At 50.9% G+C, this 26,073-nt stretch overlaps 11 protein-coding genes across 11 annotated transcripts; 6 read left to right on the top strand and 5 right to left on the bottom strand.

Annotated features, from left to right (window-relative positions):
- Positions 1-35: 35 nt before the first annotated feature.
- N7446_011261 (uncharacterized protein) lies at positions 36-1,030 on the top strand (the record flags this gene model as incomplete). The annotated part of the gene is made up of 2 exons (XM_058520003.1): positions 36-861; positions 927-1,030. The coding sequence occupies 2 exons, from the start codon at positions 36-38 to the stop codon at positions 1,028-1,030; spliced, it is 930 nt and encodes a 309-aa protein (XP_058367527.1).
- A 60-nt stretch (positions 1,031-1,090) lies between these two features.
- Positions 1,091-2,341, top strand: N7446_011260 (uncharacterized protein; the record flags this gene model as incomplete). Its single annotated transcript, XM_058520002.1, has 1 exon — positions 1,091-2,341. The coding sequence occupies one exon, from the start codon at positions 1,091-1,093 to the stop codon at positions 2,339-2,341; it is 1,251 nt and encodes a 416-aa protein (XP_058367526.1).
- A 1,032-nt stretch (positions 2,342-3,373) lies between these two features.
- N7446_011259 (bifunctional ATP-dependent DNA helicase/ssDNA endodeoxyribonuclease DNA2) lies at positions 3,374-8,600 on the bottom strand (the record flags this gene model as incomplete). The annotated part of the gene is made up of 5 exons (XM_058520001.1): positions 3,374-5,907; positions 5,967-6,228; positions 6,283-6,777; positions 6,833-6,928; positions 6,987-8,600. Coding segments are annotated over 5 exons (5,001 nt in total), but the record flags the coding sequence as incomplete, so codon positions are not given.
- A 529-nt stretch (positions 8,601-9,129) lies between these two features.
- N7446_011258 (uncharacterized protein) lies at positions 9,130-9,557 on the top strand (the record flags this gene model as incomplete). Its single annotated transcript, XM_058520000.1, has 2 exons — positions 9,130-9,392; positions 9,473-9,557. 2 exons carry the CDS (start codon positions 9,130-9,132, stop codon positions 9,555-9,557), a joined length of 348 nt encoding a protein of 115 aa, XP_058367524.1.
- Positions 9,558-9,890: 333 nt separating this feature from the next.
- Positions 9,891-10,965, bottom strand: N7446_011257 (carbon-nitrogen hydrolase family protein; the record flags this gene model as incomplete). Its single annotated transcript, XM_058519999.1, has 5 exons — positions 9,891-10,247; positions 10,328-10,406; positions 10,463-10,746; positions 10,801-10,893; positions 10,954-10,965. The coding sequence occupies 5 exons, from the start codon at positions 10,963-10,965 to the stop codon at positions 9,891-9,893; spliced, it is 825 nt and encodes a 274-aa protein (XP_058367523.1).
- A 407-nt stretch (positions 10,966-11,372) lies between these two features.
- N7446_011256 (exosome catalytic subunit DIS3) lies at positions 11,373-14,523 on the top strand (the record flags this gene model as incomplete). The annotated part of the gene is made up of 2 exons (XM_058519998.1): positions 11,373-11,568; positions 11,621-14,523. The coding sequence occupies 2 exons, from the start codon at positions 11,373-11,375 to the stop codon at positions 14,521-14,523; spliced, it is 3,099 nt and encodes a 1,032-aa protein (XP_058367522.1).
- A 510-nt stretch (positions 14,524-15,033) lies between these two features.
- N7446_011255 (MCT family MFS transporter) lies at positions 15,034-16,603 on the bottom strand (the record flags this gene model as incomplete). The annotated part of the gene is made up of 2 exons (XM_058519997.1): positions 15,034-16,329; positions 16,382-16,603. 2 exons carry the CDS (start codon positions 16,601-16,603, stop codon positions 15,034-15,036), a joined length of 1,518 nt encoding a protein of 505 aa, XP_058367521.1.
- Positions 16,604-17,412: 809 nt separating this feature from the next.
- Positions 17,413-19,806, top strand: N7446_011254 (LIM domain protein; the record flags this gene model as incomplete). Its single annotated transcript, XM_058519996.1, has 3 exons — positions 17,413-17,482; positions 17,536-19,415; positions 19,480-19,806. The coding sequence occupies 3 exons, from the start codon at positions 17,413-17,415 to the stop codon at positions 19,804-19,806; spliced, it is 2,277 nt and encodes a 758-aa protein (XP_058367520.1).
- A 345-nt stretch (positions 19,807-20,151) lies between these two features.
- trm8 (tRNA (guanine46-N7)-methyltransferase) lies at positions 20,152-21,455 on the bottom strand (the record flags this gene model as incomplete). The annotated part of the gene is made up of 3 exons (XM_058519995.1): positions 20,152-20,858; positions 20,968-21,155; positions 21,289-21,455. The coding sequence occupies 3 exons, from the start codon at positions 21,453-21,455 to the stop codon at positions 20,152-20,154; spliced, it is 1,062 nt and encodes a 353-aa protein (XP_058367519.1).
- Positions 21,456-21,647: 192 nt separating this feature from the next.
- N7446_011252 (ESCRT-II subunit protein VPS25) lies at positions 21,648-22,309 on the top strand (the record flags this gene model as incomplete). The annotated part of the gene is made up of 2 exons (XM_058519994.1): positions 21,648-22,137; positions 22,197-22,309. The coding sequence occupies 2 exons, from the start codon at positions 21,648-21,650 to the stop codon at positions 22,307-22,309; spliced, it is 603 nt and encodes a 200-aa protein (XP_058367518.1).
- A 201-nt stretch (positions 22,310-22,510) lies between these two features.
- On the bottom strand, positions 22,511-25,247 carry N7446_011251 (uncharacterized protein; the record flags this gene model as incomplete). Its single annotated transcript, XM_058519993.1, has 4 exons — positions 22,511-23,164; positions 23,221-24,598; positions 24,658-25,094; positions 25,155-25,247. The coding sequence occupies 4 exons, from the start codon at positions 25,245-25,247 to the stop codon at positions 22,511-22,513; spliced, it is 2,562 nt and encodes an 853-aa protein (XP_058367517.1).
- Positions 25,248-26,073: the final 826 nt, after the last annotated feature.

Here is a 26,073-nt window from a genome sequence, read left to right as displayed (position 1 = left end):
GCTCCTTTCATCACTCATCCCGTCATTTATCCATCATGCGTTCTTCTGACCAGACCCATGCGAAGAACATCTTCGACTTCTTCCTGAGCGACAAGCGCAGTCGAGCTGGAGCGAGGGCTGGACTCAATGCTACTCTCGTTCACAGAGCATCACTTGGGTCGCCCCTGAACGGCCATGTCAACTGGGACTGGCCATTCCCTACTCCCATCGTTCCTGCTGCCAGAAATCGGGACCCCGTTATTTCCCGACCTACCGATGGCTTCGAGCTCAGCTCCTCCATGTCTCCCACTTCTGACACCTCTTTTATCGGTCCCACTGTCCTTCCAAGCCACTTCTGCGAGAATATCCCATATCTTTGCGACCCACTCGCCGCACAGGAGTTTTACAACACCACCTTCGACCCTGAGCTCATTGCGCTCCTGAACGACACGGACGCCGCCGTGACTGCTGTCCTCGCTGCACTGGACACAGACAGCTCCTCTACAACTGCTGGTCTTACTTTCGCTGAGGCATCCATTCCAATCACAAGCACAAGCCTGGGGCCCTCTTCCACCTGCTTGGTCGGAGTCACCGACTCAATTCCAGCTTCTGATCTTCCGATCGTCGATCTGATCACCCCAACTCGAGAAATAGCCCATGATTCAGTCCCAATGACGCGCATAACCCGAGACACTGCACCTACCTCCTCCTTCCAAGCCATCAATCCGTCTATGATCATAACCGCACCCTACTCTCTCGACTCAATTGATCTAACTGACAGCCCGCCCAACCTGCCTGCTCAGATCGGCGACGTCTCTCAGGTGGGTGAGGCAAAGAGAGCAATTCTCGTACCGAATGCGAAATCGCATGCTTCGGTTGCCAGTGAGCCAGCTAATGGCACAACAAAAGGCACACAAAAGGCACCACAAAAGAGGATACCTGCTCAGTGCAAGCCTCGAGCGAAGACCCCAAAGCGATATCCCACCCCGACGAGCTCCTCGCCTCGAGTGCTTCGCAGGATCGCACCTACTCCTCCAGCATCGGTCAATGATGTTGCCTTCAAGACCCCCAAGAGGCTCCTCCGAAAGTTTCACCCAAATCCATCACACCAATGTCTATCGAGGCACAACACCAGCTATACGAGGAGAAATACTTGGGACAGCAGAACATCTACGGGAACCAACAGCAGCACTTGAAGCGTATGAACCAGAAGCTCCAAAACAACCTCCGTAAGGAACAGATCAATCGTGAGCAACACCTGAACCAGGGTCGCCAGCAGCAGCAATATCAACAGACAACCCACTTCACCCAGCTGCCCCATGCAACCCAATTGCCCCAGTTAATGCAGTCGTCCCAGTCGGCTAAGAAAGAGCCGGAGCGCGATCATTACCTACAGCATCTGCAACAGGCCCGCCAGAAACAGGCTCGCAAGCAGCTGCCTCAGTCGATGCAGACATTCCAGGCGTCTCGGCAACTGACGGAAGACGAAAGTCACCTAGAGCATTTGCGACTGGCCCGCCAACAACGGGCTCACCAGTCGATTCAGACATTCATGTCTGATCCGCGCAAGACGGAACACGAACAGCACCTATACAATATGCAATTGGCCAACCAGCAGCATCAGTACCTGGTGTCGTCACAGTCGCCACAGACACAGACACCCAAGTCGGCTCAACAGCAAATGGATCACAAGATACACCTACAACAATTGCAACTGGCCCACGAGCAACAGGCTCGCCAGGAGCATGCCCGCCGGCAGCTGTCTCGGTCGTTCCAGACACTCCACCCGGCTGAGCAACAGATGGCGCATGAGCAGCACCTACGGTATTTACAGCACCGGAACCAGGCCTGCCAGCAACAGCAATACCAGCAGTCGCCCCGCTTGTTCCAGCCGATCCAAGCACCTCAGTTGAATCAGCTGCCCCAGTCAAGCCCGTCACCCCAATTGCCTCAATTGGTCTACCCGGCCCGGCAGATACAGGTCGCTCCACCAATATGGGTCGCTCGTCAAGCCGGGCCGGCTTATGGTACCCCATATCCAAATCAGCAACTGCAGACTGTTCCTCAAGGCCAGACTGCTTATCTCACTCCCCCTACTGCACAACAGTATCAACCGGCCGTTTCTGCTTCGTTATTCCACCATGGAGCCAGCCACAATTTGCCTATCGATCGCATGCAGCTCATTTCTCCGGCACCTTCCCGCAAGAGGGGCTTTGAGTTTGTGGACAACGTCGTGCCCGAAAGCTTTGTGGCCAACCCTGATAGCCATGGCCGATGGGTCGTCCCAGACACCAAGAGAAAGGAAAAGATCTACTTGAACGGACCTCACAGCAAGAAAGCGCGACTTGCCCTCGAGGAATGAAACAGGGTGTGCTTTTGCTATCATGACGAGAATGGGACATTGATGAATGGTGTTTTTTGCTATTTTCTTATGAGGAGGATGGAACATGGTAACTTCTGCTATTATGAGGATTTGTTCTTTGAGATGCGAGGTTTAGTGCGCACGGAAAGTTTACGGGACTTTCGACCGCAGACGCGGTGTCTACATAGGATCATTAGGGACATCTGTCGCCTGTTTGCCCAATATATCTTTACCCGTTTTATATCTTCGACGTTGACTTTAAGATATTTTTTCTTTGCTCTTACGAAGGGGGTTCGTTTTTCCATTCCCTAAACTGCCAGTTTCCTTCCAGAGCCTCGCTGGTCCAATACCACCTCTGCCCCAGGCCAGATTCGACCTTCGTCTGTTCTCTCACGAGACGAAGCAAAGAGTGAGCGAGTCTCTGGACAGCACAAGTCTCCTACTAACATTCTCGCAGCCGGATGCAAAGCAGCTCTTAAAAGCAGTCCTGCCCAGTCCACCTCACAGCGCAAGTCAACAATCGGATGGGGTCAACAACAAGCTGAACTAACAGCACATATCCCTCCACTGCGGCTCTACCAGTTTAGCAATCTACATAACGGACCGAAATGCACAAAACGGCAAATTTGGAGGAACACACTAGGCCGAACATTGGGTCTGACCTCCTTGGCAATTGGTGATCTGGACCAAAACAGGGCTAAATGAGCGCTATACGCTACGGACAAACTGCCAGAGCAGTCACACACTACAGCAGAAGAAACGAAATAGAACGTGAACAATCAGATTCACATTCAAAAGCCTAAAAACCAACAGGCCGAAGTATGTCAAATGGAAAGAAAAGCCAGCAAGAAAAATATACAGGATGCCCAATAGCTTATCAGCCAATTCCAAACACCAAGATACTATGACAATAACTGCACCAGCAGATATCCAAGCTGCGCAAAATAAGAATGACCACACCCCGATTCGATTCGCATTGATGATGGCAGAAACAAATGCCGTGATAGATGATGTACAGACGCTGTGCTAGCGCTAGCCCGTGAGGTCGTTCACAATATCCTGGAGGATAGGCCGATTTCCAACAACAGCAGTCCCATTGAACAACTTAGAGCCCGTCTTCGCAGGTTTCCGTAGACCCTTGCCCTGGTGCCGGGAACCGAGTGGACTGAGTGGTTCACGCGGAGAACGAGAGGCGGGAGACTTTTTCGCATGTGTTGGGCTCGTTTTCGCTTTCTTGCTCTTTGTGGAGCCAGGAGCACCCGGGGACATGAATTGCGAGTGTGTGACGTAGGATGGGAAGACGTGCTTGTCCAGTGCTGTACTGGGTAGATTGTAGACCCAGCCCTTGCTTTCGACCAGACGGACGTATTTGCAGAGGAGGTCGTTACCGTCGCGGAGGGTGGATCTGCTGCCGACGACGAGAAGTTTGGTCTGGGCGCGGGTGAAGGCGACGTTGACGCGGCGCCAGTCACGGAGGAGCTCGCCGACGTTGTTTTCGGTGTTGCTGCGGACGCAGCTTAGGATTATGACTTCTTTGTCTCGGCCTTGGAATTTGTCTGTTGTGTGCATTTCCAGGTCGGGGATGTGTCGGCGTAGACTTTGGCGGAGGAGTGAGAGTTGACTTCGGTAGAAGGTTATGACGCCGATGTTTCGGGCGGGAATGCCACAGGCGATAAATGACTCGACGAGTTGTGCGCAGAGAAATACTTCCATGTGGTTCACGACTCGGTTGCCCTGTGCTATTTCGAGGGCTGCTGGGCCGATGGGGTCGGTGTTGACTAGGCGGGTCTTTGCTGAGGGTGAGAGGATGTCTCGTAGCCAGCAGGAGGCATGCGGGGTGCCCAGACAAATATCCTTCTGCGATGGGGAATGGCCGAAGTCCTTGGCATGGAATTGATCGAGGGCGTTGATGTTGGGTAGATCCAAGGACCGGGCAGCTACCTGGGGTGTGCCGCACTTGAGACGACCCGAGTAGATAAGTGTGTTAGAGAGCAACATGATCTCTTCACACATGCGGTACTGATGCTCAAGGTTGACGACTGAGTCTGGTTGCGCGTCTGACAGCAGTTTGAAAAGACTAACGTCCAGACCTCCTTCTTGAGCTGCCTTGTTCTGCACTAGGGGCGGCAATTGGTAGTGATCGCCGACAAGGATGAAAGTCCTTGCCATTCGAATCGGGCCTAGACAAACCGGGAGCGTGATTTGCGAAGCCTCATCGACAATGCAATAGTCAAAGATGCGCTGGTTGAAGATGTTGTGGTTGACTCCTAGGCATGTAGTGGCCACGACCTGCGGTTTCTCATATGAATCCTTCAGTTCTTCGATAGTTGATTTCGGGACTGCGGCAAGATCCGCAAAGCCTTGGACATCTGGATGAATCTTGGCGGTGGCACCGATACGCAGGACGCGGATGTTGTCATTTCGGATCTTCAGCAGAATGTTGTCGACTGCAGTATGCGTGTAAGACGTGAGAAGAACGCTCTTCCCCTGTGCAACAAGGGCTCGAATAATGTGAGAAATGGTGGTCGTCTTTCCAGTCCCGGGCATTCCCAGGACGAGAGCATAGTCTTTGGCACTCATAACTTTGTCAATAGCTTGCCTTTGGTCAACGTTGAGACTCCCAGGATCCGAGATCGGGTATGCAGATGATGTCGTCTTGAAAGCAGGGGTTTCCCCTTCAATGATGAGTCGCCGCATGTGTTTTGCTTGGAATAAGTCTTTGTCCATCATGCAGATAAGATTGTTTCGAACAATGGCCATGCCGTTGCTGAACTCGTCTTTGTCGATTCGGTAAACAACTTGCTCATCCGGATCTTCGAGAACGGCGGGTTCTTTTGCCCCGATCTCCATGATGCCCTTGAATGATTGGTTTGTAACAGCATCGAATCCAGCTGTCCGTGATCTCGCATTGTGAAGTTTCCGGTCAACTGCAACCTTTATGTGCGAGAAACTGGCTTGCACCACATATCCGTTTGCGAGAGCAAAGTGGCCCTTTTCGTCGGAAACAACAATCGGCTCACCAATAGATATTTGTGATTCCGTAAAAGAGAAACCGGGAGATGGGTGTCTTTTGTGGAATGTATAGTGGTAGCGATTGATCTTCGTACCAGTGTTTTCCTCGTAAGAAGACTTGGTATCAAGAACGACATCACCGAAACATCGACCGAGAGCTTCACGCTCGTGGCTCAACAATGTCCAAAGTTCCCGTCGGAACTTCACCAGGTTTCCTTCTTCTCTGGTAAGAAGTTCATCCCACTTCCGGAAGAAGTCACGATCACCGTTGTTCAGATGACCAACAGACGCATCAAAATCCTCCGCAAGTCCGCTGGTCACACCATCGCCATCCTCAGCGAGTTTGTGGTAGATGAGGCAAGGAGTCTTCGCATAACACCTGCTACATTGACGTGCCTTCTTCAACATCGGTGGAAGATGATCTCTTTCGCGGATATAGCCCGCTAGGTGATTTCGCACCTGGAGCATTTGGATAAGTTCATGTCGGATACCACGGATGCTGAGTGTTCTTGACACCTCAAGGTAGTAAAGCAGCCCAAAGGTAACATCGAGATCTGCAAAAGCATTTAGCAAATAGTCGAGGTCAAGTTAGTGCGCGCGTTTAATGACTTACCATATCGGTCAGACAGGAGCAGGGTGTAAAGGGCTGTCTGAGCCCTGTGTGCCTGGTTCGTATCTCTCCGTCCAGTCTTGAGTTCCAGAGGAACAACCAGGTTTTTCTCAAATCCCTGCTCACGACAAGCGACTTGCACTGTCGCATCGATATTTCCTTTGAGACCGTACATCGGAGACCAGATATGCTCCTCCACCTCAAGTAGCTTGTTGATGCTTAGGTTGAGTTTGGAGCTATTGCGGTCTTCGACCATAGAATTAGCCTGTTATTTGGGTTAGTAGGAGCTGTAGCCTATCGAGACCCTTGCGAGACATACCTGCGGCTTCAGATGAAGGAAGGCATCTGCCCAAGCAAGAACACCAGGCATTTTGCTCATGAGATATTCAACAGCTTCGGGTATACTCATCTGAATTGAGTACAGATCTTCAACGTGTCTCCCCATGACAGTTTCGACCAAAGATTTCATCGAATCCATATCCCATTGATTCAATTTCAGAGCTTCTTGGAAGATCTCGTGAAAGAACACACCGAATGCTTGCGGTCGCTCGAGTGCTGCGATGACTTTGACTCGATCCTGGAGAACAGCTCGTCGCTGGCATTCAACCGAGTCTGCCACAACTGTCGCAGAGATAAGATGATCTGGATGAAGGATAACCATATTGTTGGAGTTGTCCACTACGCACTGGCCGGTAGCGTTAAAGTCTCCGACCAAATGGATATATGAGTCCTTGGTGCAGGGAGTGTCGAACCATGTCTCTCGCAAAAAAATGACCTTGCGGTCTCGTCTTTTCTCGTCTTCAACTAGCAACACCTGTTCCTAAGGTCAGCGACGAGATCTAGACCTGGAAAAGGGCAAGGTATCAGACCTGCTCTGGCTGAGTACGTCCTTTTGGATTCACATATGTGCCCTCCGTAATATCAATGACTTGATAACGTTTGATAGATTGTCGATCTTTAAGGTTCTAATTTGTTCATGTCTTAGCATATAAATAGAAAATAAACCCACTAAGAGCGACAAACATGAGCCGGTTTACCTTCCCCTGCCTGCTTCATAGTCTGCTCGATAGCTTCCAAATCAAAGTCATCGTCGAATTCATCATCAGATGATGCCGCCTCAGCTTTGACGCCCGTAGTGGCAGGGAACTTGCCAGACGTGGCACCCACGGGAGCATTCGTCGCATCTAAGTTCTTGAGAAGTGGTTCGCCAGTGGCTGCTGTCTTAGCCGCCTTGGCCTGGTCCGGCTTTTTATCACATTTTGCAAGGATTTCCTGCAAATTGTCCGGCAGATCATCATAGTCGTCATCAAAATCATCGAATTCATCGCGTTTTGGTTCATTATTCGTAAGGTTGTGAGAGGTAGAAGGTTTGCTATCGAGTATTGAATTCTCCTTTGGCTGCCAAGAGCGTGATTTCTCAGCAGCGAGAGCGGCCCAGTCTGAGGATCCTAGAGAATCAAACTCGTTTGATGGTCGCACTGCATCAACAAATGGATCCGCTGACGCATCGGCCAAGTCAATGAGATCTTGATCAAGATCATCGTCTCCGAAATCTGAAGACGATTCTTGAAGCACGGGCCGTTGATTAGGTCTCCCTTTATCAATTGGTGCAGCACATGGGGATTCATTGGTTTCTGCAACATCTTCGAGAACTTGGCGATCCTTTGTTGGAGAAGACGAACGACACATTCGCGCATCCATGTGCTGCCGAAGAGGCGAGGAGCCAGGTGGATTTGTGTCGACGGGCGCGAGGTGTATTGATTTCTCGATCTTCTCCATAAGATAGTTAATCCTCGAGGCCTTGGGTTTTCCAGATTCCAGAACATTGCTGCTCGTTCGCTGAAATATGCCGCGATTAGCACCACCATCTTGTCTGTTGAAGCGTCGTCTCTTTGCCCGTGACGTGGGAAATTCAGCCGCACAACTGATCGAACGTCTCAGTCCCGAGGAGTCTCGACATGTCCTGCCCGAGCCAGGCGTCTGGGGTGAAGAGGAGAGAAGATTTGCGAGACGAGGCGGTGGAAGATCTTCGGCACCATCGACCATGTTTTTATCCACATAATTGTTCCACAACTCAGCTGCCATGTCGTGTTGGGGTGTTTTAAATAGCGCTTGTATTGACTGCAGATCGAGAGGCTCCTTTGGGTGCTTTTTAGAATTCTCAATTGAAGGAGAACCGGTTGGAGAAGAGCTGAGTCGTCGCTTCCTTCGACGCCCTGATGGCGTCTGTGACGAGTTATCTGGGTTTGAGCTGGCAGGGACATGCTGCCAAATGACATGCTCAACCGGGGTCACGTCTGGACCTGGAGCAGGGTCGAAAGAATCCTCAGCATTGCTGATCAAATCCGCCAGAGGTATCCTGTTTCCCGGAGTCTGAGGGCATTCCTTGATCGGTTTTGCTTCTTGGGCTTCTGACTTCGGTGCTTGTGCTTGAGGAGCCGGAGCATTGCCTTGGTCCGGTGACGTCTGCATCGGCTCTACCACCCCGTTGGACCACGATTTCTGGTTTTCCTTGTTCCCATGGACTGGTTTCGTCCCGTCTTTGCTTGTGTTGTCGTCTCCGTCTTTGTAGCGAAAGGCATTTAACTTTGTTCGTGAATTCGATGAAATTGGGTATGAATTATTTGTTGCCATTGCCTCGGTTTAGAAATATCCAATGACGCGTTCAAAAATGGTAAGGATACATTCCGCTGGAAGCTTTAGAAGAACAATGTTAGAAACGAAGACGGCACTAGGCCTGGGAAAACCATACTGATGCAGATGGTATGTACGATGCCACTTGCTTGTACACGGAGACTTTGAATCGAGTGGTGAGTGCAGCACCCTGGCAGCATGGGGTAAGATGCGATAAGCACGCGTCGCGCGTCAAGTGTCGACACCCTGCTTTTCAGGCATTTAATGCCTGAATTATCGGGTGTAAAGGCGGACAGGAAAATCGCCCAAAGCGGACTAGTGCCATGACTGAACAGCTTCCGGCCTTTTACGGCTTCAACATCAACGCCGAAACACCCCTCCACTTCCCTGCAAGAGGCACAACATCAATTGAGATTGTCCTTGCCACCCAAATTGACAAGGCGACTACACTCGCCCGTGTCTATCAGACCGATTTAATCACACACCCGTGTTTCTGCGATCGCCCCTCGACTCTCTCACCCCCGTCCTCAACATGCCTGCCCGGCCAATCACCCACATGCTCCGCGCGCGCTGCCTGCTGCGCCAGCCTCAGACGGCCCAGGCTTTCTCAACCAGATCCGCTGTCCGTGGCGGCGCAGACCATGGCGACCACTATGACCCTCCCACCGGCTATCTGTTCGGTCTGAAGCCCGGTCAGAAATACGAGAAGGAAGGCTGGGAGAACATTTGGTACTACGGATTCATTGGAAGCATCTTGGTTGCTGGTGTCGCATATGTCTTCAAGCCTGACACTTCGTAAGTACAATCTTACCGCTGCCTAGTGCGTCGGCGCAGGTAGATTCGTCTCATAGTCGGATTACTCACAATTGCCATAGCATACAAACATGGGCTCTTGAGGAGGCCCGTCGGAGACTGGAGGCCGAGGGTATTCTGGAGGACCCCGACAAGGCCAAGAAATAAATGCTGAATCTGTACGCTGTACATATAGAGATCGGAAAAGGACACTTTCGGTTTACGCCTGTACTACCTACGATGGCAGATATGATGTTCCGGTCTCGTTTTTAGACAGGTTTTTTGCATGCTCATTCATTTTCGTTTGTTCCCTACTTGGTACTTTCTCCATTGTTTTTCGTCATATTGGCATATGTGCTCTGATAACATATCTGCTTGTAATTCGCACTCGGTAAATCATGAGAACTTCTAGTTACGAACGCCATAAAAGCTTTCGGATAAAAACGTTATTCTGAGGAGCATTTCTTGAGTGACAATCGTTTGGTTGCTCATGTGAAGCTCTCAAAATTCCGGGTAGAGGTCGTTTCTTCGAAGCAACGGCATTTCTCGCCGAATCTTCGCCACAAGATCAAGGTCAACGTCGGCTGTCGCAATTCGTGGCTCCTGATGCTCATCTCCCAGCTTAGCTACAACTTCACCCCACGGATTGACAATGATCGAATGACCATAGCTTCGTCTTTTCTCATTGTGCGGGCCGGCCTGAGCAGCTGCTATCACATATGACTGGGTCTCAATAGCTCTTGCTCGTAGCAAGGGTTCCCAATGGGCCATTCCGGTCGGGACCGTAAATGCTGATGGATATGTAATGACTTCGGCATTCTGTCGCCTCAATGCTAGACTGATCTCTGGAAATCGTAACTGCAAATTCCAGGCGTGCATAATTAGAAAGCTGAACCGCCGAAGCCCGCATAATGGGTATATGCGAGGATAGTACTAACATCGAAACAAATACTTAGACCAACACGCCCGATAGGTGTATCAAATGGCTTGGGGATCTGTTGCCCCGGCTGGACATTCCTTCAGGCAATTAGCGAACTATATATCAATGATTTGATCTCTGCAAAAGAACTTACGCGCTCTCTTTGAGGGTTGGACCATCCTTAATATCGACATCAAAGAGGTGAATCTTCTGGTAGCTTTGGGTGATGGCTCCCTTGTTATCAATCCAGATCAATGAATTCTTGAGTCTGGTGTCAGAAGCTATTTCATGGATTCCGATATTGATATGCAAGTTCTGTCTCTCGGCATCCTTCTGTAAAGCTGAAACGAAGTCGGCGCACTCTCGAGACTTGGCGAGGGAATAAGATTGCTCTGGCGAAGATGCGATGTAGTCCGAGGCCTCGGGAAGAAACAGCACCTAGCAGTTGAGTCAATTGTAAGAAACGTGACAGAACAACAAATCAAAATCTACCTTAGCGCCTGCTGCTGCTGCCTTTTGAACCAGGACTTGGCATTGAGCTAGATTTGACGTTATGTTGGCAGTTGAGCAGAGCTGCCCCACGGCCTATCTCAAGATAAACTTGGTCAGCAATCTGGTCTCACACCCGACTGATGGTAAACATACTGCAAGAACCATATTTACTAGTTTGGAGGCTCCTGATATGTATCCGTATTTAAGGAAAGAAGTTTGTTGTAGCAAGCAAAATGATGTTGACAGTCGATCCAGTCACGCCTTATCGTATAAGGACCACGTGATCCGACAAGACCTCTCTTACAGGAATCCTATGACGCTTTTTAATTAATAAACATACCATAGAGAGATCTCTGGGTAGGACTTTAACTCGAATACCACCATGATCAAAGACATTCGAATTTCGAACACTTTTGCAAGCGTTATAGGGCAGGAACCTCGACGTTGATATGCGCTGACTCAGCTATCGCGTTCCACCGATAGGATAACCTTTCTTCCGCAAAGACTCTCTCACTCCAATATTTCACAAGTTTTGACTGAGCCACTGTCTCGAAAGGCAGATTTCTATCACAATGAAGAGCCTACGGAGAGACACCTCTACCAACCCGCAGGCCGCAAATGTCACCAGCAAGGTCTTTGTGAGGTCCACACGAAGTGGGAAAGTGCAAAAGATTGTTCGCGAGCTTTATTTGAGAGAAGACATTCCTTGCTCTTCGAAGCTCTGCTCGCAATGCCCCAAAATCACACCCGCTGATGCCAATGGAAACAGTAAGACTCAATGTGTATGCTGGTGGTAAATCGATTGACTAATGCGAAACAGTTGCGCCGTTCATCCTATCCGATCGCCCCGCCGGTACAAAGGCATTCCCTCGAGGCCACTACCTTCTTCCCGATACGAATGCGCTGCTCAATGGAATGGATCTTTTTGAGCACACTGGTGCTTTCTACGATGTGATCATTCTTCAGACCGTCCTCGAGGAGTTGAGAAACCGATCACTACCGCTCTACAATCGTCTTCTAGCTTTGATCAAATCAGACGAGAAGCGCTATTACCTCTTTTTCAATGAATTCCGCCGTGAGACTCATGTTCGGAGAGGCCCGGAGGAAACCATCAATGACAGGAATGATCGCGCTGTGCGCACGGTAGCCAGCTGGTATGGATACCATCTGCAACAGTCCGCAAAGAAGGCCAAGAAGGAGAAGACAATGCCAGCGATTGTGGTCATCACCGATGACAAGGAGAATCTTCGGAAGGCGAAGGAAGAGAACATTACAGCCTTGTCGCTATCGGACTACGTCACTGGTTTGGATGGTTCAGAGCTGCTTTTAGACATGATCAGTGACTCAAAGGATGCGCGGGATGCAAAGGAGGCATCTCGGGGAGACCTTTTTTATCCCGAGTACTTTTCCATGTCCAAACTCACGACTGGACTGCGCGCAGGGACATTGCATCAAGGTATTTACAACGTCTCGCCCTACAACTATCTGGAAGGCTCCGTCAAGACTACCGCTTTTGATAAACCACTTCTCATTTTGGGCCGCGACAACAGCAACCGCGCCATCTCAGGTGACTCTGTTGTGGTTGAAATTTTGCCACAAGACCAGTGGAAGAGCCCCTCGACCAAGATCATGGACGAGGAGGCTGTGACCCGGAACGACAATCCGGATAGTGAAGAAAATGAGGCTGTGGTAACAGACAAAGAACGCAAAGCTCTCCAGGAAGAGGTCAAGAAGGCCCACGGCAAGAACGCAGAAGGCAAGCCTCAACCCACTGCCAAGGTCGTTGGTGTTATCAAGCGCAGCTGGCGCCAGTACGTTGGTCACGTTGACTCGGGCTCCACCGGCTCCCAAGCTGCATCAGGTCGACGACAACAAAATGTTTTCTTACTGCCGATGGACAAGCGAATTCCAAAAATCAGAGTACGAACTAGACAAGCTGGCGATCTGCTCGGTAAGCGTATTCTCGTCACCATCGATGCTTGGGATCGGGATTCTCGATACCCCACCGGCCACTTCATTCGATCCCTGGGCGAGCTTGAAACTAAGGGCGCCGAAACCGAGGCTCTGCTGCTTGAATATGACGTGCAGTACAAGCCATTCCCCAAGTCCGTCCTGGACTGTCTTCCATCTGAAGGACACGATTGGAAGGTTCCCGCGTCGAAGGAGGACCAGGGTTGGAATGGCCGGAGAGATCTTCGTGACTTGCTGATTTGCAGCATTGATCCTCCCGGCTGTCAGGATATTGACGACGCACTCCACGCGCGTCAACTACCGAATGGAAACTTCGAAGTTGGTGTCCACATCGCAGATGTGTCCCATTTCGTCAAGCCGAACAACCCAATGGATCTTGAGGCCAGTGTTCGCGGAACTACCGTTTATCTCGTGGATAAGCGTATCGATATGCTTCCGCATCTTCTTGGTACGGACCTGTGCTCCCTCAAACCCTACGTTGAACGATACGCCTTCTCGGTTCTATGGGAGATGACTCCCGATGCCGAGATCGTGTCTTCGGACTTCACTAAATCTGTTATTCGCTCCCGGGAAGCGTTCAGTTATGAACAAGCCCAGTTGCGTATCGACGATAAGTCGCAGAAGGACGAGCTCACCGAAAGTATGCGCAATCTCTTGAAATTCTCCAAGGTTCTCCGCCAGAAGCGTATGGATGCTGGTGCTCTGAACCTTGCCTCCCCTGAAGTTCGCATCGAGACCGAAGGTGATGAAGTGGGCGACCCTTTGACAGACGTCAAGACTAAGGCTATGCTCGAAACCAACAGCTTGGTCGAAGAGTTCATGCTTCTCGCCAACATCACTGTCGGCTCTAAGATCTACGAAGCCTTCTCCCAGACTGCGTTGCTACGCCGACACGCCACTCCCCCACCGCAGAACTTCGAGGACCTCACCAACCAACTGTCGAAAAAGCGAAACATGGAACTCGATGTCTCCAGCTCAAGAGCTTTGGCTGACTCCTTGGACCGCTGTGTCGACCCCAAGAACCCCTTCTTTAATACCCTTGTCCGTATCTTGGCGACTCGTTGCATGACTTCTGCCGAGTACTTCTGCGCAGGTGCACACGCCGAATCCGAGTTCCGTCATTACGGTCTTGCCTCGCCCATCTACACTCACTTCACTTCACCCATTCGTCGTTATGCCGATCTGCTCGTCCACCGACAACTGGCTTCTGCCATTGGGTATGAAGGCGAGGATGGACACGCTGTTATCGAGGGTGTCAGCACTCGCAGCAAGCTGGAAGATATTTGCCGTAACATCAACGTTCGTCACCGCAATGCACAGTTTGCTGGCCGTGCTAGCATCGAATACTACGTTGGTCAGGCTCTTAAGGCCCGTGGCGAGAAGGTCGCTGCTGCTGGTAAAGATTCGGGTATCGAGGAAGATGGCTATGTTATGCGTGTATTCGAGAACGGTGTCGTCATCTTTGTTCCCCGCTTCGGCATTGAAGGTGTCGTTCGTCTGGAGGACTTCGTCCTACCCGGCGAATCTGGATCTCGTTCCGTCGCCGAAAGACGAGAGCTCGCACCCCACCGCACCACTGACTTCGATAGCGAGGAATACACTCTTCGCGTGGGCGAGAAGGGTCACCCAGAGAAGGAACGGGGTGTCACTGTCGAACTCTTCCAACGTGTTCGTGTCAATGTCAGCTCCGTCAAGGAAGAGGGTCGTGGTGCCGGCAAAAGAAGAGTCCGGATCATGGTTATTGAGGCGTAAGCCATGAACTACGAATTACTTATGTAGATTAAATCTTTTACCAAAATGGTGTTACACTCAAATGAATGACGGATGATTGTTTACTTTTGCATATTTTCTTTTCTCAATAAATTTGTGTATCGATATATTTTTGATATCATGCACGTTGTCATGGATCTTGGTACCTGGCTATCGCGGAGAGAATGTCAATACAGTAGAGGTAGACGCATGAGGCCCCCGGATCCTGAGAGCATCGTCATCTCGACGATCTAGACAGGCGAGACCTAGTTAGGCAGAGTCACGCAGTAGCCATCCCGATCGATCAACTAGATGGGGACGAAAAAACACCCCGCCGAGTGGTAACAGTGAAAGTTGCCAGGATCGAAGCCGGAGCTGCCTGTATAGGTACGTCCTATATAGTAACTGTCGCGTTTTACCAGTAGGTTATTCCGACGGGGTGTTGGAAAGTAAGGTAGGGCTCCACATTATATATGTCATCCATAGATGTTTCTGCGCTTTGATTATATGATTTCAAACGCGTTTGAAGGCAACCATTCTGCGCACCAAGCTAACGGGAGTCCACAGCTGGATATCTTGCACCCCTGTTTTAGAGGCCGAGGAGACAGTTGCAGGGCGGTCTTGCTTCTCACTCCGACCATCATTCTCAGTTAACGGAGTCTCGCGTGTCTGGGTATCACGTTTTTCTGCACGCTCCAACTCGCCAACCTTCCAACCACGGACAACCCACAAGCACAAGGAGGCACCGACATACATAAATCCGGTGAAGATCTGGACCCGCAGATAGGAAGTACCACCGCCGGTAACATGGCTGCGAAGTTCGAGGGCAATAGCTTCGGAGACGGTGCATGGCGGAACAAGCGTGAGCCAGGTAATGCTCAGCCCAGAGGGGAGATCTCTGATGCCGATGATCTCTGCAAGAACAGGGGAGACTGTGGCCCAGTATGTGCCTGCAACGGTGCCAACCAAGACAGCGAAGAAACAAACGACGCCCATACTATCAGCAAAGACCCAGATGACGAGACAAAACAAACCGCAGAGGAAGGTCAAGAAAGTGGCAATGTTGATTCGACCAAGTCGATCACTGAACATGCCAACAAACGGACGACCAAGACCCTGCCCAAGATTGAGCAAAGCGGAGACAATACTACCCTGATGCGAGGACAGACCAACAGAGAGAGCAAAATTAGCAACACTGAACAACAGTGCCACATACCCCAGCATACTGAAAACACCCCATCCCAAGAAAAGCAAGAACTCAGGACGGCGCAGAAGAGGTAAATGGAAAGCCGTGAATCGACTGCCAACAGCCTTATTGCGATCTCGGAGAAGATTGCAGCAAACCAGATTCACGACACAAGAAATAATGCCTAGAATACGGAAAGCCCAGCCCAGCCCGTAGCGTGGGATAATAGCACCAACTGAAAGCGAGTATATCAGACCACCAAGTCCAGACCCGGCTGCCGTGATGCCCATGGCTACACTGCGACGCTTCTCGAACCACTGCGGGGCGATGCCGACGCTGCCTACAAAGAGAAAACCCATACCCCAGCCGAAACAGACACCCTGACTGAGGAAGATGTGCCATTTCTGGGTTGCGAATGAGGAGCCGATTAGGGAGAGCGTTTCAAAGAAGACGCCTAGGTTTAGCACGAATCGTGTGCCCCATATATGGATGAAATGAGTGGCTAGTGGTGCCACTAGAAGAGCGCAAGAGATACTCAGGCCACCTGTAAAGGCGTATGATAGGGCTGATGTGTTTGGGAATACATTGTGTGAGAGGTAGTAGCTGAGGAAGACACCGTAACTCTAGATGTTGGAGTTAGCGGCTGGAGAGCGAAGAACGCGTCAGTTGACTTACGCTGTTGATACCCCAAGTATGTGCATTGATCCAGAAGACACAGGCGACACAGACCCAGCCATAGCCACCATCTGGGGGTACATCACGCTTGTATTTCTCATCTTCGTTGACCTCGGCTGGCCGTTCCGACCGAGGGTTCAGCCTTTGTTCTTGTTTTGCACTCTCTCGATCCAAATCGTCTTGGTGTGAGCGGATGATATCAATTGGCGCATTATCTGCCATAATGGCTGGGATCAAATTATGGCCTATGGATCTCCTCTATGATGGTCGAGTCTTTCTGAACATGGGCCCGAAACCAGATGTCCGCTTTCATCAAGACATGGAGGGTGTTGAGGAAAAGGAAAATATGCCAAAAATTTAAACAACGAAGAAAATGAGAATGGATTCAGTGGTAAGAGTAATTAGCGGCATCGGACTATATGCCGAATTTGAGGACGCTTTGCCTTTTCGGATCGAGGAAAGATGTCCGGGGGCCTCGTGGTTTGTCACCTGCAGGGATTCGGCGAAATTGGACCAATCAAAAGGGACATCGACCGTTGAGATATGGCAGCGGTGACTACTTTGCTTCCGAAGGGCAGGTTGCAGGGAATATCCTTTTGAAGGTGATCCCAGCGTTACTTGGCTGTGGGGTAGACTGTGCCGAGAAGCCGATGCGGAGAGCCGAGAGGGTCTTAGGATTGGAGCGATGATTGTTTAGTGGCGGATGAGTCCAGAGTTACTGTATATGCATTGTAGAGCTTATTTAGATGAGAGCTCCAATCCTTGATCTATACAAATGTCGTACACTGCCTGGGCTATCACCACGTGGTCAAGCCCTAAGCCCTAGCCCAAAGTGGATGAGTCATCGCGTTGCCTCGCGACGATGTTTGTTTGGGGAGTGGGGGAGAGATGAACAACTCATATGACGCCAACTCAGACCGTCAATCATAGATCGACTAGGCTGTTCTCATCTTAGTCCCATTTGTCCTCGATCCTGTAGCTTATTTTGTATTCCAATGCTACCTCAACACATCCTTGCAATCAATTAGACCATGCACAGACATACTACTCAACGGAAGGTCTCCCCTCCGGGTCCATCCTTCATGTCCAATGATCAAGTTGGTGAGTGGACATCCGTTCGCGTCACCGGTCGGAGCTGATACGCGTCTCAACAGCAACATACTTGAAGGAGCTGAGGGCGAACCGTCCAGCGCGTCCGACGGGATCTCGCCCATACCCAGGCAAATCGGCGGCGTCGACGACGGATATACCAGGCAGCCTTCCTGCGAGAGCAACCTCGGCCCTTTCGATGCGTTCACCAATTGAAGACGAGATCAAGGACCAACCGCGTTCCGAAAGTGCAATGTCCCATCGCCGAGCAGCCTCCCATGTTCCAGGTAGCGGCGCAATGGGCCGTCCGTTAGCCCAGGAGCCCCGCACGCATTCGATTCGAAAGAACGTGTTCCCGGCACAGATTCACACTCATACGGTCCCAGTATCTTCAGCGCCTTCATATCGTGAGAATGGCCAACGGCGGCACGAGAAGGAAGAGGCACGGTCACTACGGAATGCTTTGCAGGAAATGGATATACACGACGACGTTCATGTCCACCAAGCCGCCCAAGACGAGGCAACTGAGCTGGTATGGATGCATCAAAACCCCGGTGTCGCTTTCAAGAACCCCTACGCGCCATATCATAACCCCGATGCCAACAGGCGTAGCCAGAGTCCCGTCCGGAACGGTTCACGAGGCCGCGACTCAACCCATAGATTCAGCCAGTCGACAGGCTCGAGTGGTTCTTCAGATGGTCAACGCAGCCCCGAGTCACTCCGAAAGCGATCATCGCTGGCCGGGCCCACGAAGAAAAATCTCAAGGTTAACTTTAAATTGCCTGGCGAGGAGCCCCCAGTTCCCGAGGAAACTGCAGCCCCGAAAGGACGGACTATCAGCGGTGATTCGTCTAAGGGTATCTTTAGAAATCCCAACGACCAAATATATGAAGAGCCCGTCGGTACTCAAAAGGAAGAAGAGAAGCCCGAGTTTTCCAGATCTGACTCGTCAGCCCTGAGAAATAAACCTCGGAATGCCCTTGGACGTAACCCCAAACCCCTTCCCTGGTTGCAGAACAGAGGCAGCAGCAGCACGCCTGTGTTGGATAAGATATCGCGTTTTGAAATTCACAAGAACCCACCCAGTCAGTCACGCAATGCTGGCTACACACGAAATGACGAAGCCACTCCGCCCCCCGAAGATGCTCAACCCGTTCCGACTAAAGATGGAAGAGAGATACGGAGTGACGATATCCGCGCGGCCACTAGCAAGAGAAGAGGGGACCGCAGTGAGAAGTTGCCTATGCCTTCAGCTGTCAGTGATCGAGTTGGACGCCCGATCGTCAGCTTTGACCAAACCTGGAAGCCAAGCGACCAGCCAAAGCCAGAGCGTGCACCCGTTATTGAAGTGTCGGCACCGGCCATTGAGGTCTCGGCGCCTTCGATCGAAGTTACCGAGGCGCCTCCTATCCCCGTCATCAACGTCCCGGACATCAAAGTACCAACCATCTCTGAGATAGAAGCACCCAACAAACAGCAAAACAAGCCGACAAGGCCCGTGCCTCAGCCGACCAGAACAAGCCCGACCAAGCAGGGATTCCCCAGACAGCCGGGAACTGAAACGCAAAACCGTTGGCATTCGCCATACACACGATCGGGTGTCCCGACTGCAAGCTGTGAACTGTGCTCCCACCCGATTTCCGGCAAGATTGTGACTGCTGGTGGATGCCGATTCCACCCAGACTGCTTTACTTGCTTCCACTGCCACACTGCCCTCGAATGTGTGGCCTTTTACCAAGAGCCCGAGTCCAGCAGAGATGAAAGACTGGCAACAGAAGCCAACGACCATGAGGCCCGCGTGCCACGGTTCTACTGCCACCTCGATTTCCACGAGCTGTTCAGCCCACGCTGCAAGAGCTGCAAGACACCTATTGAAGGAGAAGTTGTTGTGGCATGCGGCGCTGAATGGCATGTTGGCCACTTCTTCTGCGCCGAGTGCGGCGATGTATGTTTTCAGATTCTTTTCTTTCACCAATCTTGGGATAACTATAACTAACTTTTCTCAACAGCCCTTTAACTCCCAAACCCCCTTTGTTGAAAAGGACGGCTTCGCTTGGTGTCTTCAATGCCACTCGCGCCGAACCGCACCCCGCTGCCTGGGCTGCAAGCAGCATGTCATGGACGAGGTTGTCATCACCGCAATTGGCGGACAATGGCACGAGCGCTGCTTCAACTGCCACGAATGTGGCAACGGGTTTGGACCCGAGGGCCGCTTCTTCGTCCGTGAAGGCGAACCAAAGCGCACGGCTAAGGGCCGTATCATTGGTGGCCCTGTGCAATTGGCTATTTGTGAGAGATGCGAAGCTATTCGTTTGAAGGCGCCTAGAATGCGTTAAGATCTCCGCGTCATCTACTGCTGGCTACGACCACCATGTTTTAACGAGACAACTGTTTTATGATAGGTTCACGCTTGATTTTGGTGTTTCCTTGTTGCATTCACTTAATTTCTTGGCGTGTATTCTACTCGACTTTTTTTACTTGAAGAGTTTTGTTCCATTTTAGCAAGCGAAGATTGTTAGCACGAAGTTGGAGTATGATTGATATATTTGCAATGCATCTTGAAATTTGGATTAAATAAAACGCCCCAAACACCGCTATTTTTGGCCATCATTGAATTGACATCAATGTTTCTAAATACAGGGACTCTCACACATACTTCCCACTCTCTGTCCCCCACTTCCTCAAGAAGAAGGCCACTCAGGATCAGCCAAGCGCCTGAAAACAGCAACAAACTTCTTGCCGTTGTTCCTCGTAACTTTCTTCGACTCCTCAGTCTCAAACTGCATAACACGCACACAAGGATCAGCCGCAAGATCCTCATCCGAGACTCGCTCCCACATATCCTTAATGCCCGGCGCATAAACCGCCTCAGTCTTATAATCCGAACCAGTCTCACCCTCACCCTTGCCTTTCGTCGCATCCTCAGGCTGTCGCTGGAAATGCCTCAGAACCCAGTGGTGGTACTCCTCCACATCGGTAATAGTGTACAACAAACCACCAGGCCGGAGGGCATAAGCATACTCGGCATTCAGGGACTCAGAAATAATGCGCGCTTTATGCTTCCGCGCTTTGAAGTGCGGATCTGGGAAACAGATGAAGATCTTGGAGAGTTGATGGCGGCCAAAGAAGTTGGGCAGGAATTTCATCGTGTTGCTACGGATTGCGGCGATGTTTTCGAAGTTTCCGGGGAAGATCTTCGTTGTGCCGATGTCGTCGTCTGTGGCGGGGGCTTTGCTGTCGGAAACTGTTTCGGCTTCTGTGGTTGATTCGGTGGATGCTTCTGTTGGGGCTGGGTTGGCGGATTTGTTCTTTAGGTTCTGTTGTTGGGCGCGTAGGGCATGGATGCGAGATGTGAGGTACTCGAGCACTTGGGTGCGGATTTCCATGCCTGTGGGTTTATTAGCTTTGATCTTGGGGGGAGTTGATTTTGTGTGCTTCTTTTGGGATGGAAGCTGTGTCATTGGGAGAGGCTTATTTGATTGCCTTGTAGTACTCACCAACCATCAGGGTATCTGGCAGCAAAGGCGCCAGTCCAACCAGCAATCCACCGAACCCACAGCCGATATCCACCACCTCGACATTTTTGGTCAATTGGCGAGCACCGCTCAGATTCGTCTTGGAGGTATCCGGGTCCACATATGCAGGGTAGTGGGAAGACCAATCCATATGCGCGGGGCTGATAGGGCTATTGAGGTCAGATTGGTTAGCTCTCAGCTCACGTCATGATCGCATGCCGGGGTGTATTGTCGCGAATAAAGCTCCGGGATCCCATGGCTATGCTTCAGCTGCAAATTTGGCATGCGAAAGAGTAGACATACTAGTCCAGGTTGTGGTCTGAGAAGGGATTCGCATGCGCGCGCTGGCGGAAGAATTTCTTCTGCGGCATCTTGACGACGGAGCCATCTTCCGTGGAATCTTGCTGGGCTTGGATACCGCGACGGTATTCCTCGCGCTTTTGGCGCTTTGTTGGGACTTGTTCGGCCATTGCGAATGTCGAGTGAAGAGTGAGTGAAGTCGAAGATGAAGAAGCAAAATTGAGAAAATCATTCCCCGCTCCGATTGGCTCCACCTTTCTCCAAGACCTCTACTGTGCCTACTCTACTGCTTTCTGTCCTCTGCAACTTGTTCTTAATTCTTTATTCTGTCTCTCTCTCTCTTCCTACTTACTCCCTTCACAATGACCCTCCCCTTCCCCTTCCCCCGCGAACACAACTGGCCCCCCTTCTTCACCCCGCAACCAAACACAACAACCCGCCAGGACCAGCTGAGAAAATGGTCCGATCTAATCCAATCCTGGTGCCGACACCACCGCCAATACCGCCTCTCCCTAATAGAAGCAGTTGAATCCCCACTCTTCCATAACGCAACTCTGCGCAAGCGTCTCGATATCCGGGAAGCCCGCGCTGTCGTGGATTGGATGACCAAGAGCGAGGAAGAAGGCGGCGGTGGCAGGCGCGCGGAGTGGATTCCTGATGCGGGCGGTGGTTCTTCTGCCGGGGTTATGGGGAGTTCTCAGGGCCAGGGACCGCGGGCTGTAGCGTGGATCTGGTGGAAGAGGCCTGAGGAGTGGGCTGATTTGTTGGTTGAGTGGGTTGAGGGGACTGGGCAGCGGGGGTCGGTTTTGACGGTTTATGAGTTGATTCAGGGTGAGGGGACGATATCGCAGGGTATAATTACCTTCTTGCTTGTGGTCGATTAAGTGCTTGTGCTAATTCAGTCTCTGTAGAGTTCCATGGCATGGATACCGATGTCATGCTACGCTCGCTGAATGTTCTTGTTAAGCGGGGCAAGGCCCAGATCTTTGGTAGTGAGGGTCAGGAGGGTGTCAAGTTCTTTTGAATGGCTCAAAATGAGTATGCTGGGATTTCTCTATTTGATAAATCGTGGCTATTCGTGACAAAAACAAAGCCCGTTCCGAGGGCTGGCTCAAAAGGCTTATAAAACTACGCCTTCGACACTCCAAACTTATACACAGAACCAATATTCTGGGCCAATGCCCTAGATGGATAGCGGATGTGAACATGATACCAAGGTGTCAGTTTACTCATCCGTGTTATCGATCATCTCCTCAGTTAACTCGTATTCGTCGGCGGGTCGTGTTTCTTGCGACATGGCCATGTCAAGCAGCCAGTCAACTCGGACGATACGTGGGGTCTTTTTGATATCGAATGCCACCTGACGGAATCGAGGCCAGATTCGGCCGTGTTTAGCCCCGGCACTGCTGAGGAGAAAGACCTCGTGGCGAGCGGGCTCGTCCTCTGCTTCGCTTTCATCGTGGCTTTCCTCCCGCCGAGAATGATTCGCTAGGGCGAGACGGCCACGGAAGAGCATGCATTCACCTCCATTCGCTTCAACAATGGACTTGAACGCATCGAACCCACCGCGGATGTCCTCCACACAGTAAATGCGATATCCGTGCAGCATTTTGTTCTTGTTCTTTTTGGCGTTCGCTGTGACAGAAGAAAGGGAGAAGTTGTACTTCTTTTCGGCCTCTGTGTCCACCAGAGGGAAATCAGAGGCGTCAAGTAGCTCGTCCTTCTTGAGGCAACTCGTAATAAAGTCTGTGCTCACAATTATCGGTGCATACGCGAGTGCGTTGACAAATTTCGTGGTTCGCAAAATCGACGGCGCTGCCAGATGGGTGCATCGTCGAGCGTCTTGTACGACCATAATACCGAGTTCTCGAAGCGTTCGCTGTCGAAGTGTTAGTGAATCTCATGCCAATTTTGTATATGCAACAACCAGCAAACCTTGTCTGCATCCTCTTTCTTCTCATTGCCCTTCCCAATCCACTTCTGGTAGCCGGTAATTAACAGGTGCATGGAAATTGGTGGCCGAGACTTCTTCTGTCGTTTGGGCTCCACTGCTTGGTCACCATCACTCTCGTCTTCAGCCTCGACGGATGCTCGCTTCTTGCTTTCCTTCTCCTTCTCCTGGCCCCGACCTTCATCTGACTTGCGTCGTCCGCCGTAGATCACACCACCCACGCGCTTCTTTTCTTTTTCGTAAAGCGCGATATCTGGAGCGATCTCGTGTAGTCGGGCAGTTGCTGCGTCCTTTGACTTGCGACTGCTAGTTGAAGATGGGGTTTCGTTTTCCTTGCCCTCGGACATGATGCGAGACCGTGCAGGAGTCTGTATGGGCCGACGTGACTTGCCAGGAGTCTGCGGGGTGCCATGTGAAGCATCTGAGGCTTGGTCGACAATCTTCCGCTTTTTCTCAGGGGGAGCTTGCACTGAAACCATGTTCTGATCCTTGCTATGCATTGCGCGCCGTGGACTTTGGGCGGTGTCCTCGGATGGGAAAAACATTCGCTCAAGAACATTGCGGTCAAGCCGTGTCTGGCCTGCAACTTCCCCAAGATTGGTTCGCAGAGGGAAGTGGCTATAGCGCGGGTCTGAAGCGGGTTGCAGCTTCCATTTGGCATAGCTGTCTTCCAACCACAAGTGATTGACGACTTCAAGACCCCACTCCTTTGCGGCGTTGCACTTCTCGCTCGTTCCATGGGCAGTAATCAAATGGGTGTTCTCCTGCTTCAAAGTTTTTGTACATTCCGCACCTGCGGCTGCAATCAAGTTTTCCAGGTAGATTCTTGCTTCACCAACATAATTGGACAGACTAATCTTCAGTCCTTGGAATCCGGGAATACCCGTACGGGATACGGGGTAATGCAGGAGTCGTCTGAGAGGTGATGTGTATGTGTTAAATGTCATGAGCCGGTAGAGCCAGGCGAGATTTCCAACGTCTAAGTTAAGCCGCGATGCCGTTCGGTAGGCAAAGCCTTCTCGGTAGCGACAGATCAACATGTCTGCAGTATCAATCCTTGATGTCACCTCAGCTCCGCCCTGCTTCATAACGGCTTCAATAGACTCTTGTAGATGCGAACCAATTCCAAGATCCGGAGATAGCATAATGGTTTTGCCCTCGAAAACACTCCGCTGACCAGTTGTATGTGCCGAGATGGACGGCGTTGGCAGCTTCGTTGGATTAGTCGTCGATGCGCCAACCAAGTCTTTATTGTCTTTCGGTGGAATCGGGGTATCAAGACCTACGTGCATGATCTCCGGGTCTGGAAGGCTGTAGGGACGCTCGTCGATGCGCCGACCAAGTTTCAGGCAGTCATCGAACCTATCGAAGATCAAATTAGCAGGGTTACTTGGAAGGCACAGCAACAGCAACAGACTCACCAATGCGGTAGAACAATCTTCACATTCAATTTCTTGGCCTGGGCAATGCGCGCCTTGTCCGAATCGGCCGTGAGATCCACCAAGTGAGTGACCATATGAGAGATTCGCGGACTGTACAGTCCACCTTTTGCCACCACACCGCCGATTATCGCATCCTTATCCCCCTCCGGTATGTCGCCGCAGGTAACCACCACGTCGTTCATAAAAAGACGAGGATCGGGACTGTATTGACGAGGATTGGCTAGCTTCCTCTTTGCCAGTGAGTTGCTGACCCATTGTGGCTTCACCACGGGGATCAGCGCATCACAGGTAGTATCATAGGCTTCAAAATCAATCGTGTTGGAGATCAAATGGCTGAACCTAGCCACATTAGGGACCTCGGCCCCGGGCTGGACAATCAAAGGCTCGCCGCCATGCTCTTCGAGTGTTGTTGCAAGCTAACGAGTCAGTCATGTTAGTTGAGTGCATCATGCGCGAGTGATACGGCCAACACATACCTGCTCCGCGGATTCTCGGGAGAGATCTTTAGAGCATACAATGCAGATGCAACACTGGTCGAAGAGCCGAGGCTGTTGGTCTTCAGGTGTCATGGCCAGAGCGGGCGCGTTGTTATGGGGTGTAAGTGATGATGTGTGGTCAGGCAGTTGTATTCAAAAGATCGAGGCAATCGGCGATTTGGGACGCGCCGCACACGCGTGGTAAAAACGCCGGGTCACGTGAGCATATGCGGGGGTCCCAGTTAAGAGTTAAGAGGGTGAAGAACTGATATTCGTATTCATTGAGATATGTGACGTTGTTTCCTTGTGATTCTCTATCATAAGTGTCACTTGAGAGAAACTACTGTAGCCATGTTGCTGTGTACACCCGAATATACTGTGGGGAACATCATCAACCACCAACTTCTTGACCTGCAAATTACTGATACTATGCTCGAAATATTATAACTAACTAGCATTTTTCCCCGGCATTTTTTAGCTATGTTACCAATAACCTTTATGCGCTTCTCTCTGCTGATGCTATACTACACCCTTTCTTTACTCGAACTATACAACCCCATACTTCTCTAGATACCATTAGGGCTTCCAATCAGGAGTCTTTCACTAGTCAAACACAACGCCACCGTATCCAGATTGGCTATTATATCTTCCAAACAGAGAACGTATCATTTCGTCTGCATCATTAATCAACCACTGTATTGCCCAAAGCTGCAGGTGTCAATTTACTTAACCAAAACCCCATCCTCAACAACCCCAGCCTTCAACCTTCTTTTTTCCATGTTTATGCAAGAAGGCCATACCCAGAGTCTATGCAAAATTGGAAACAGCTAAATATGTGCAATCTTTCTCTTCTTGGGCATCGGTCCAAAGCCCCGCCCACATCCAAGGGGTCGCCTGGCAGATGCAAACCAGCAGAAAT

This window comes from Penicillium canescens (genome assembly GCF_028828765.1).
Source record: "Penicillium canescens strain IBT 15451 chromosome Unknown utg000008l_segment0_segment0, whole genome shotgun sequence".
Classification (NCBI taxonomy): Eukaryota; Fungi; Ascomycota; class Eurotiomycetes; order Eurotiales; family Aspergillaceae; genus Penicillium; species Penicillium canescens.
Note: the sequence above shows the minus strand (reverse complement) of the source record. Positions and strands in the feature narration are given on the sequence as shown.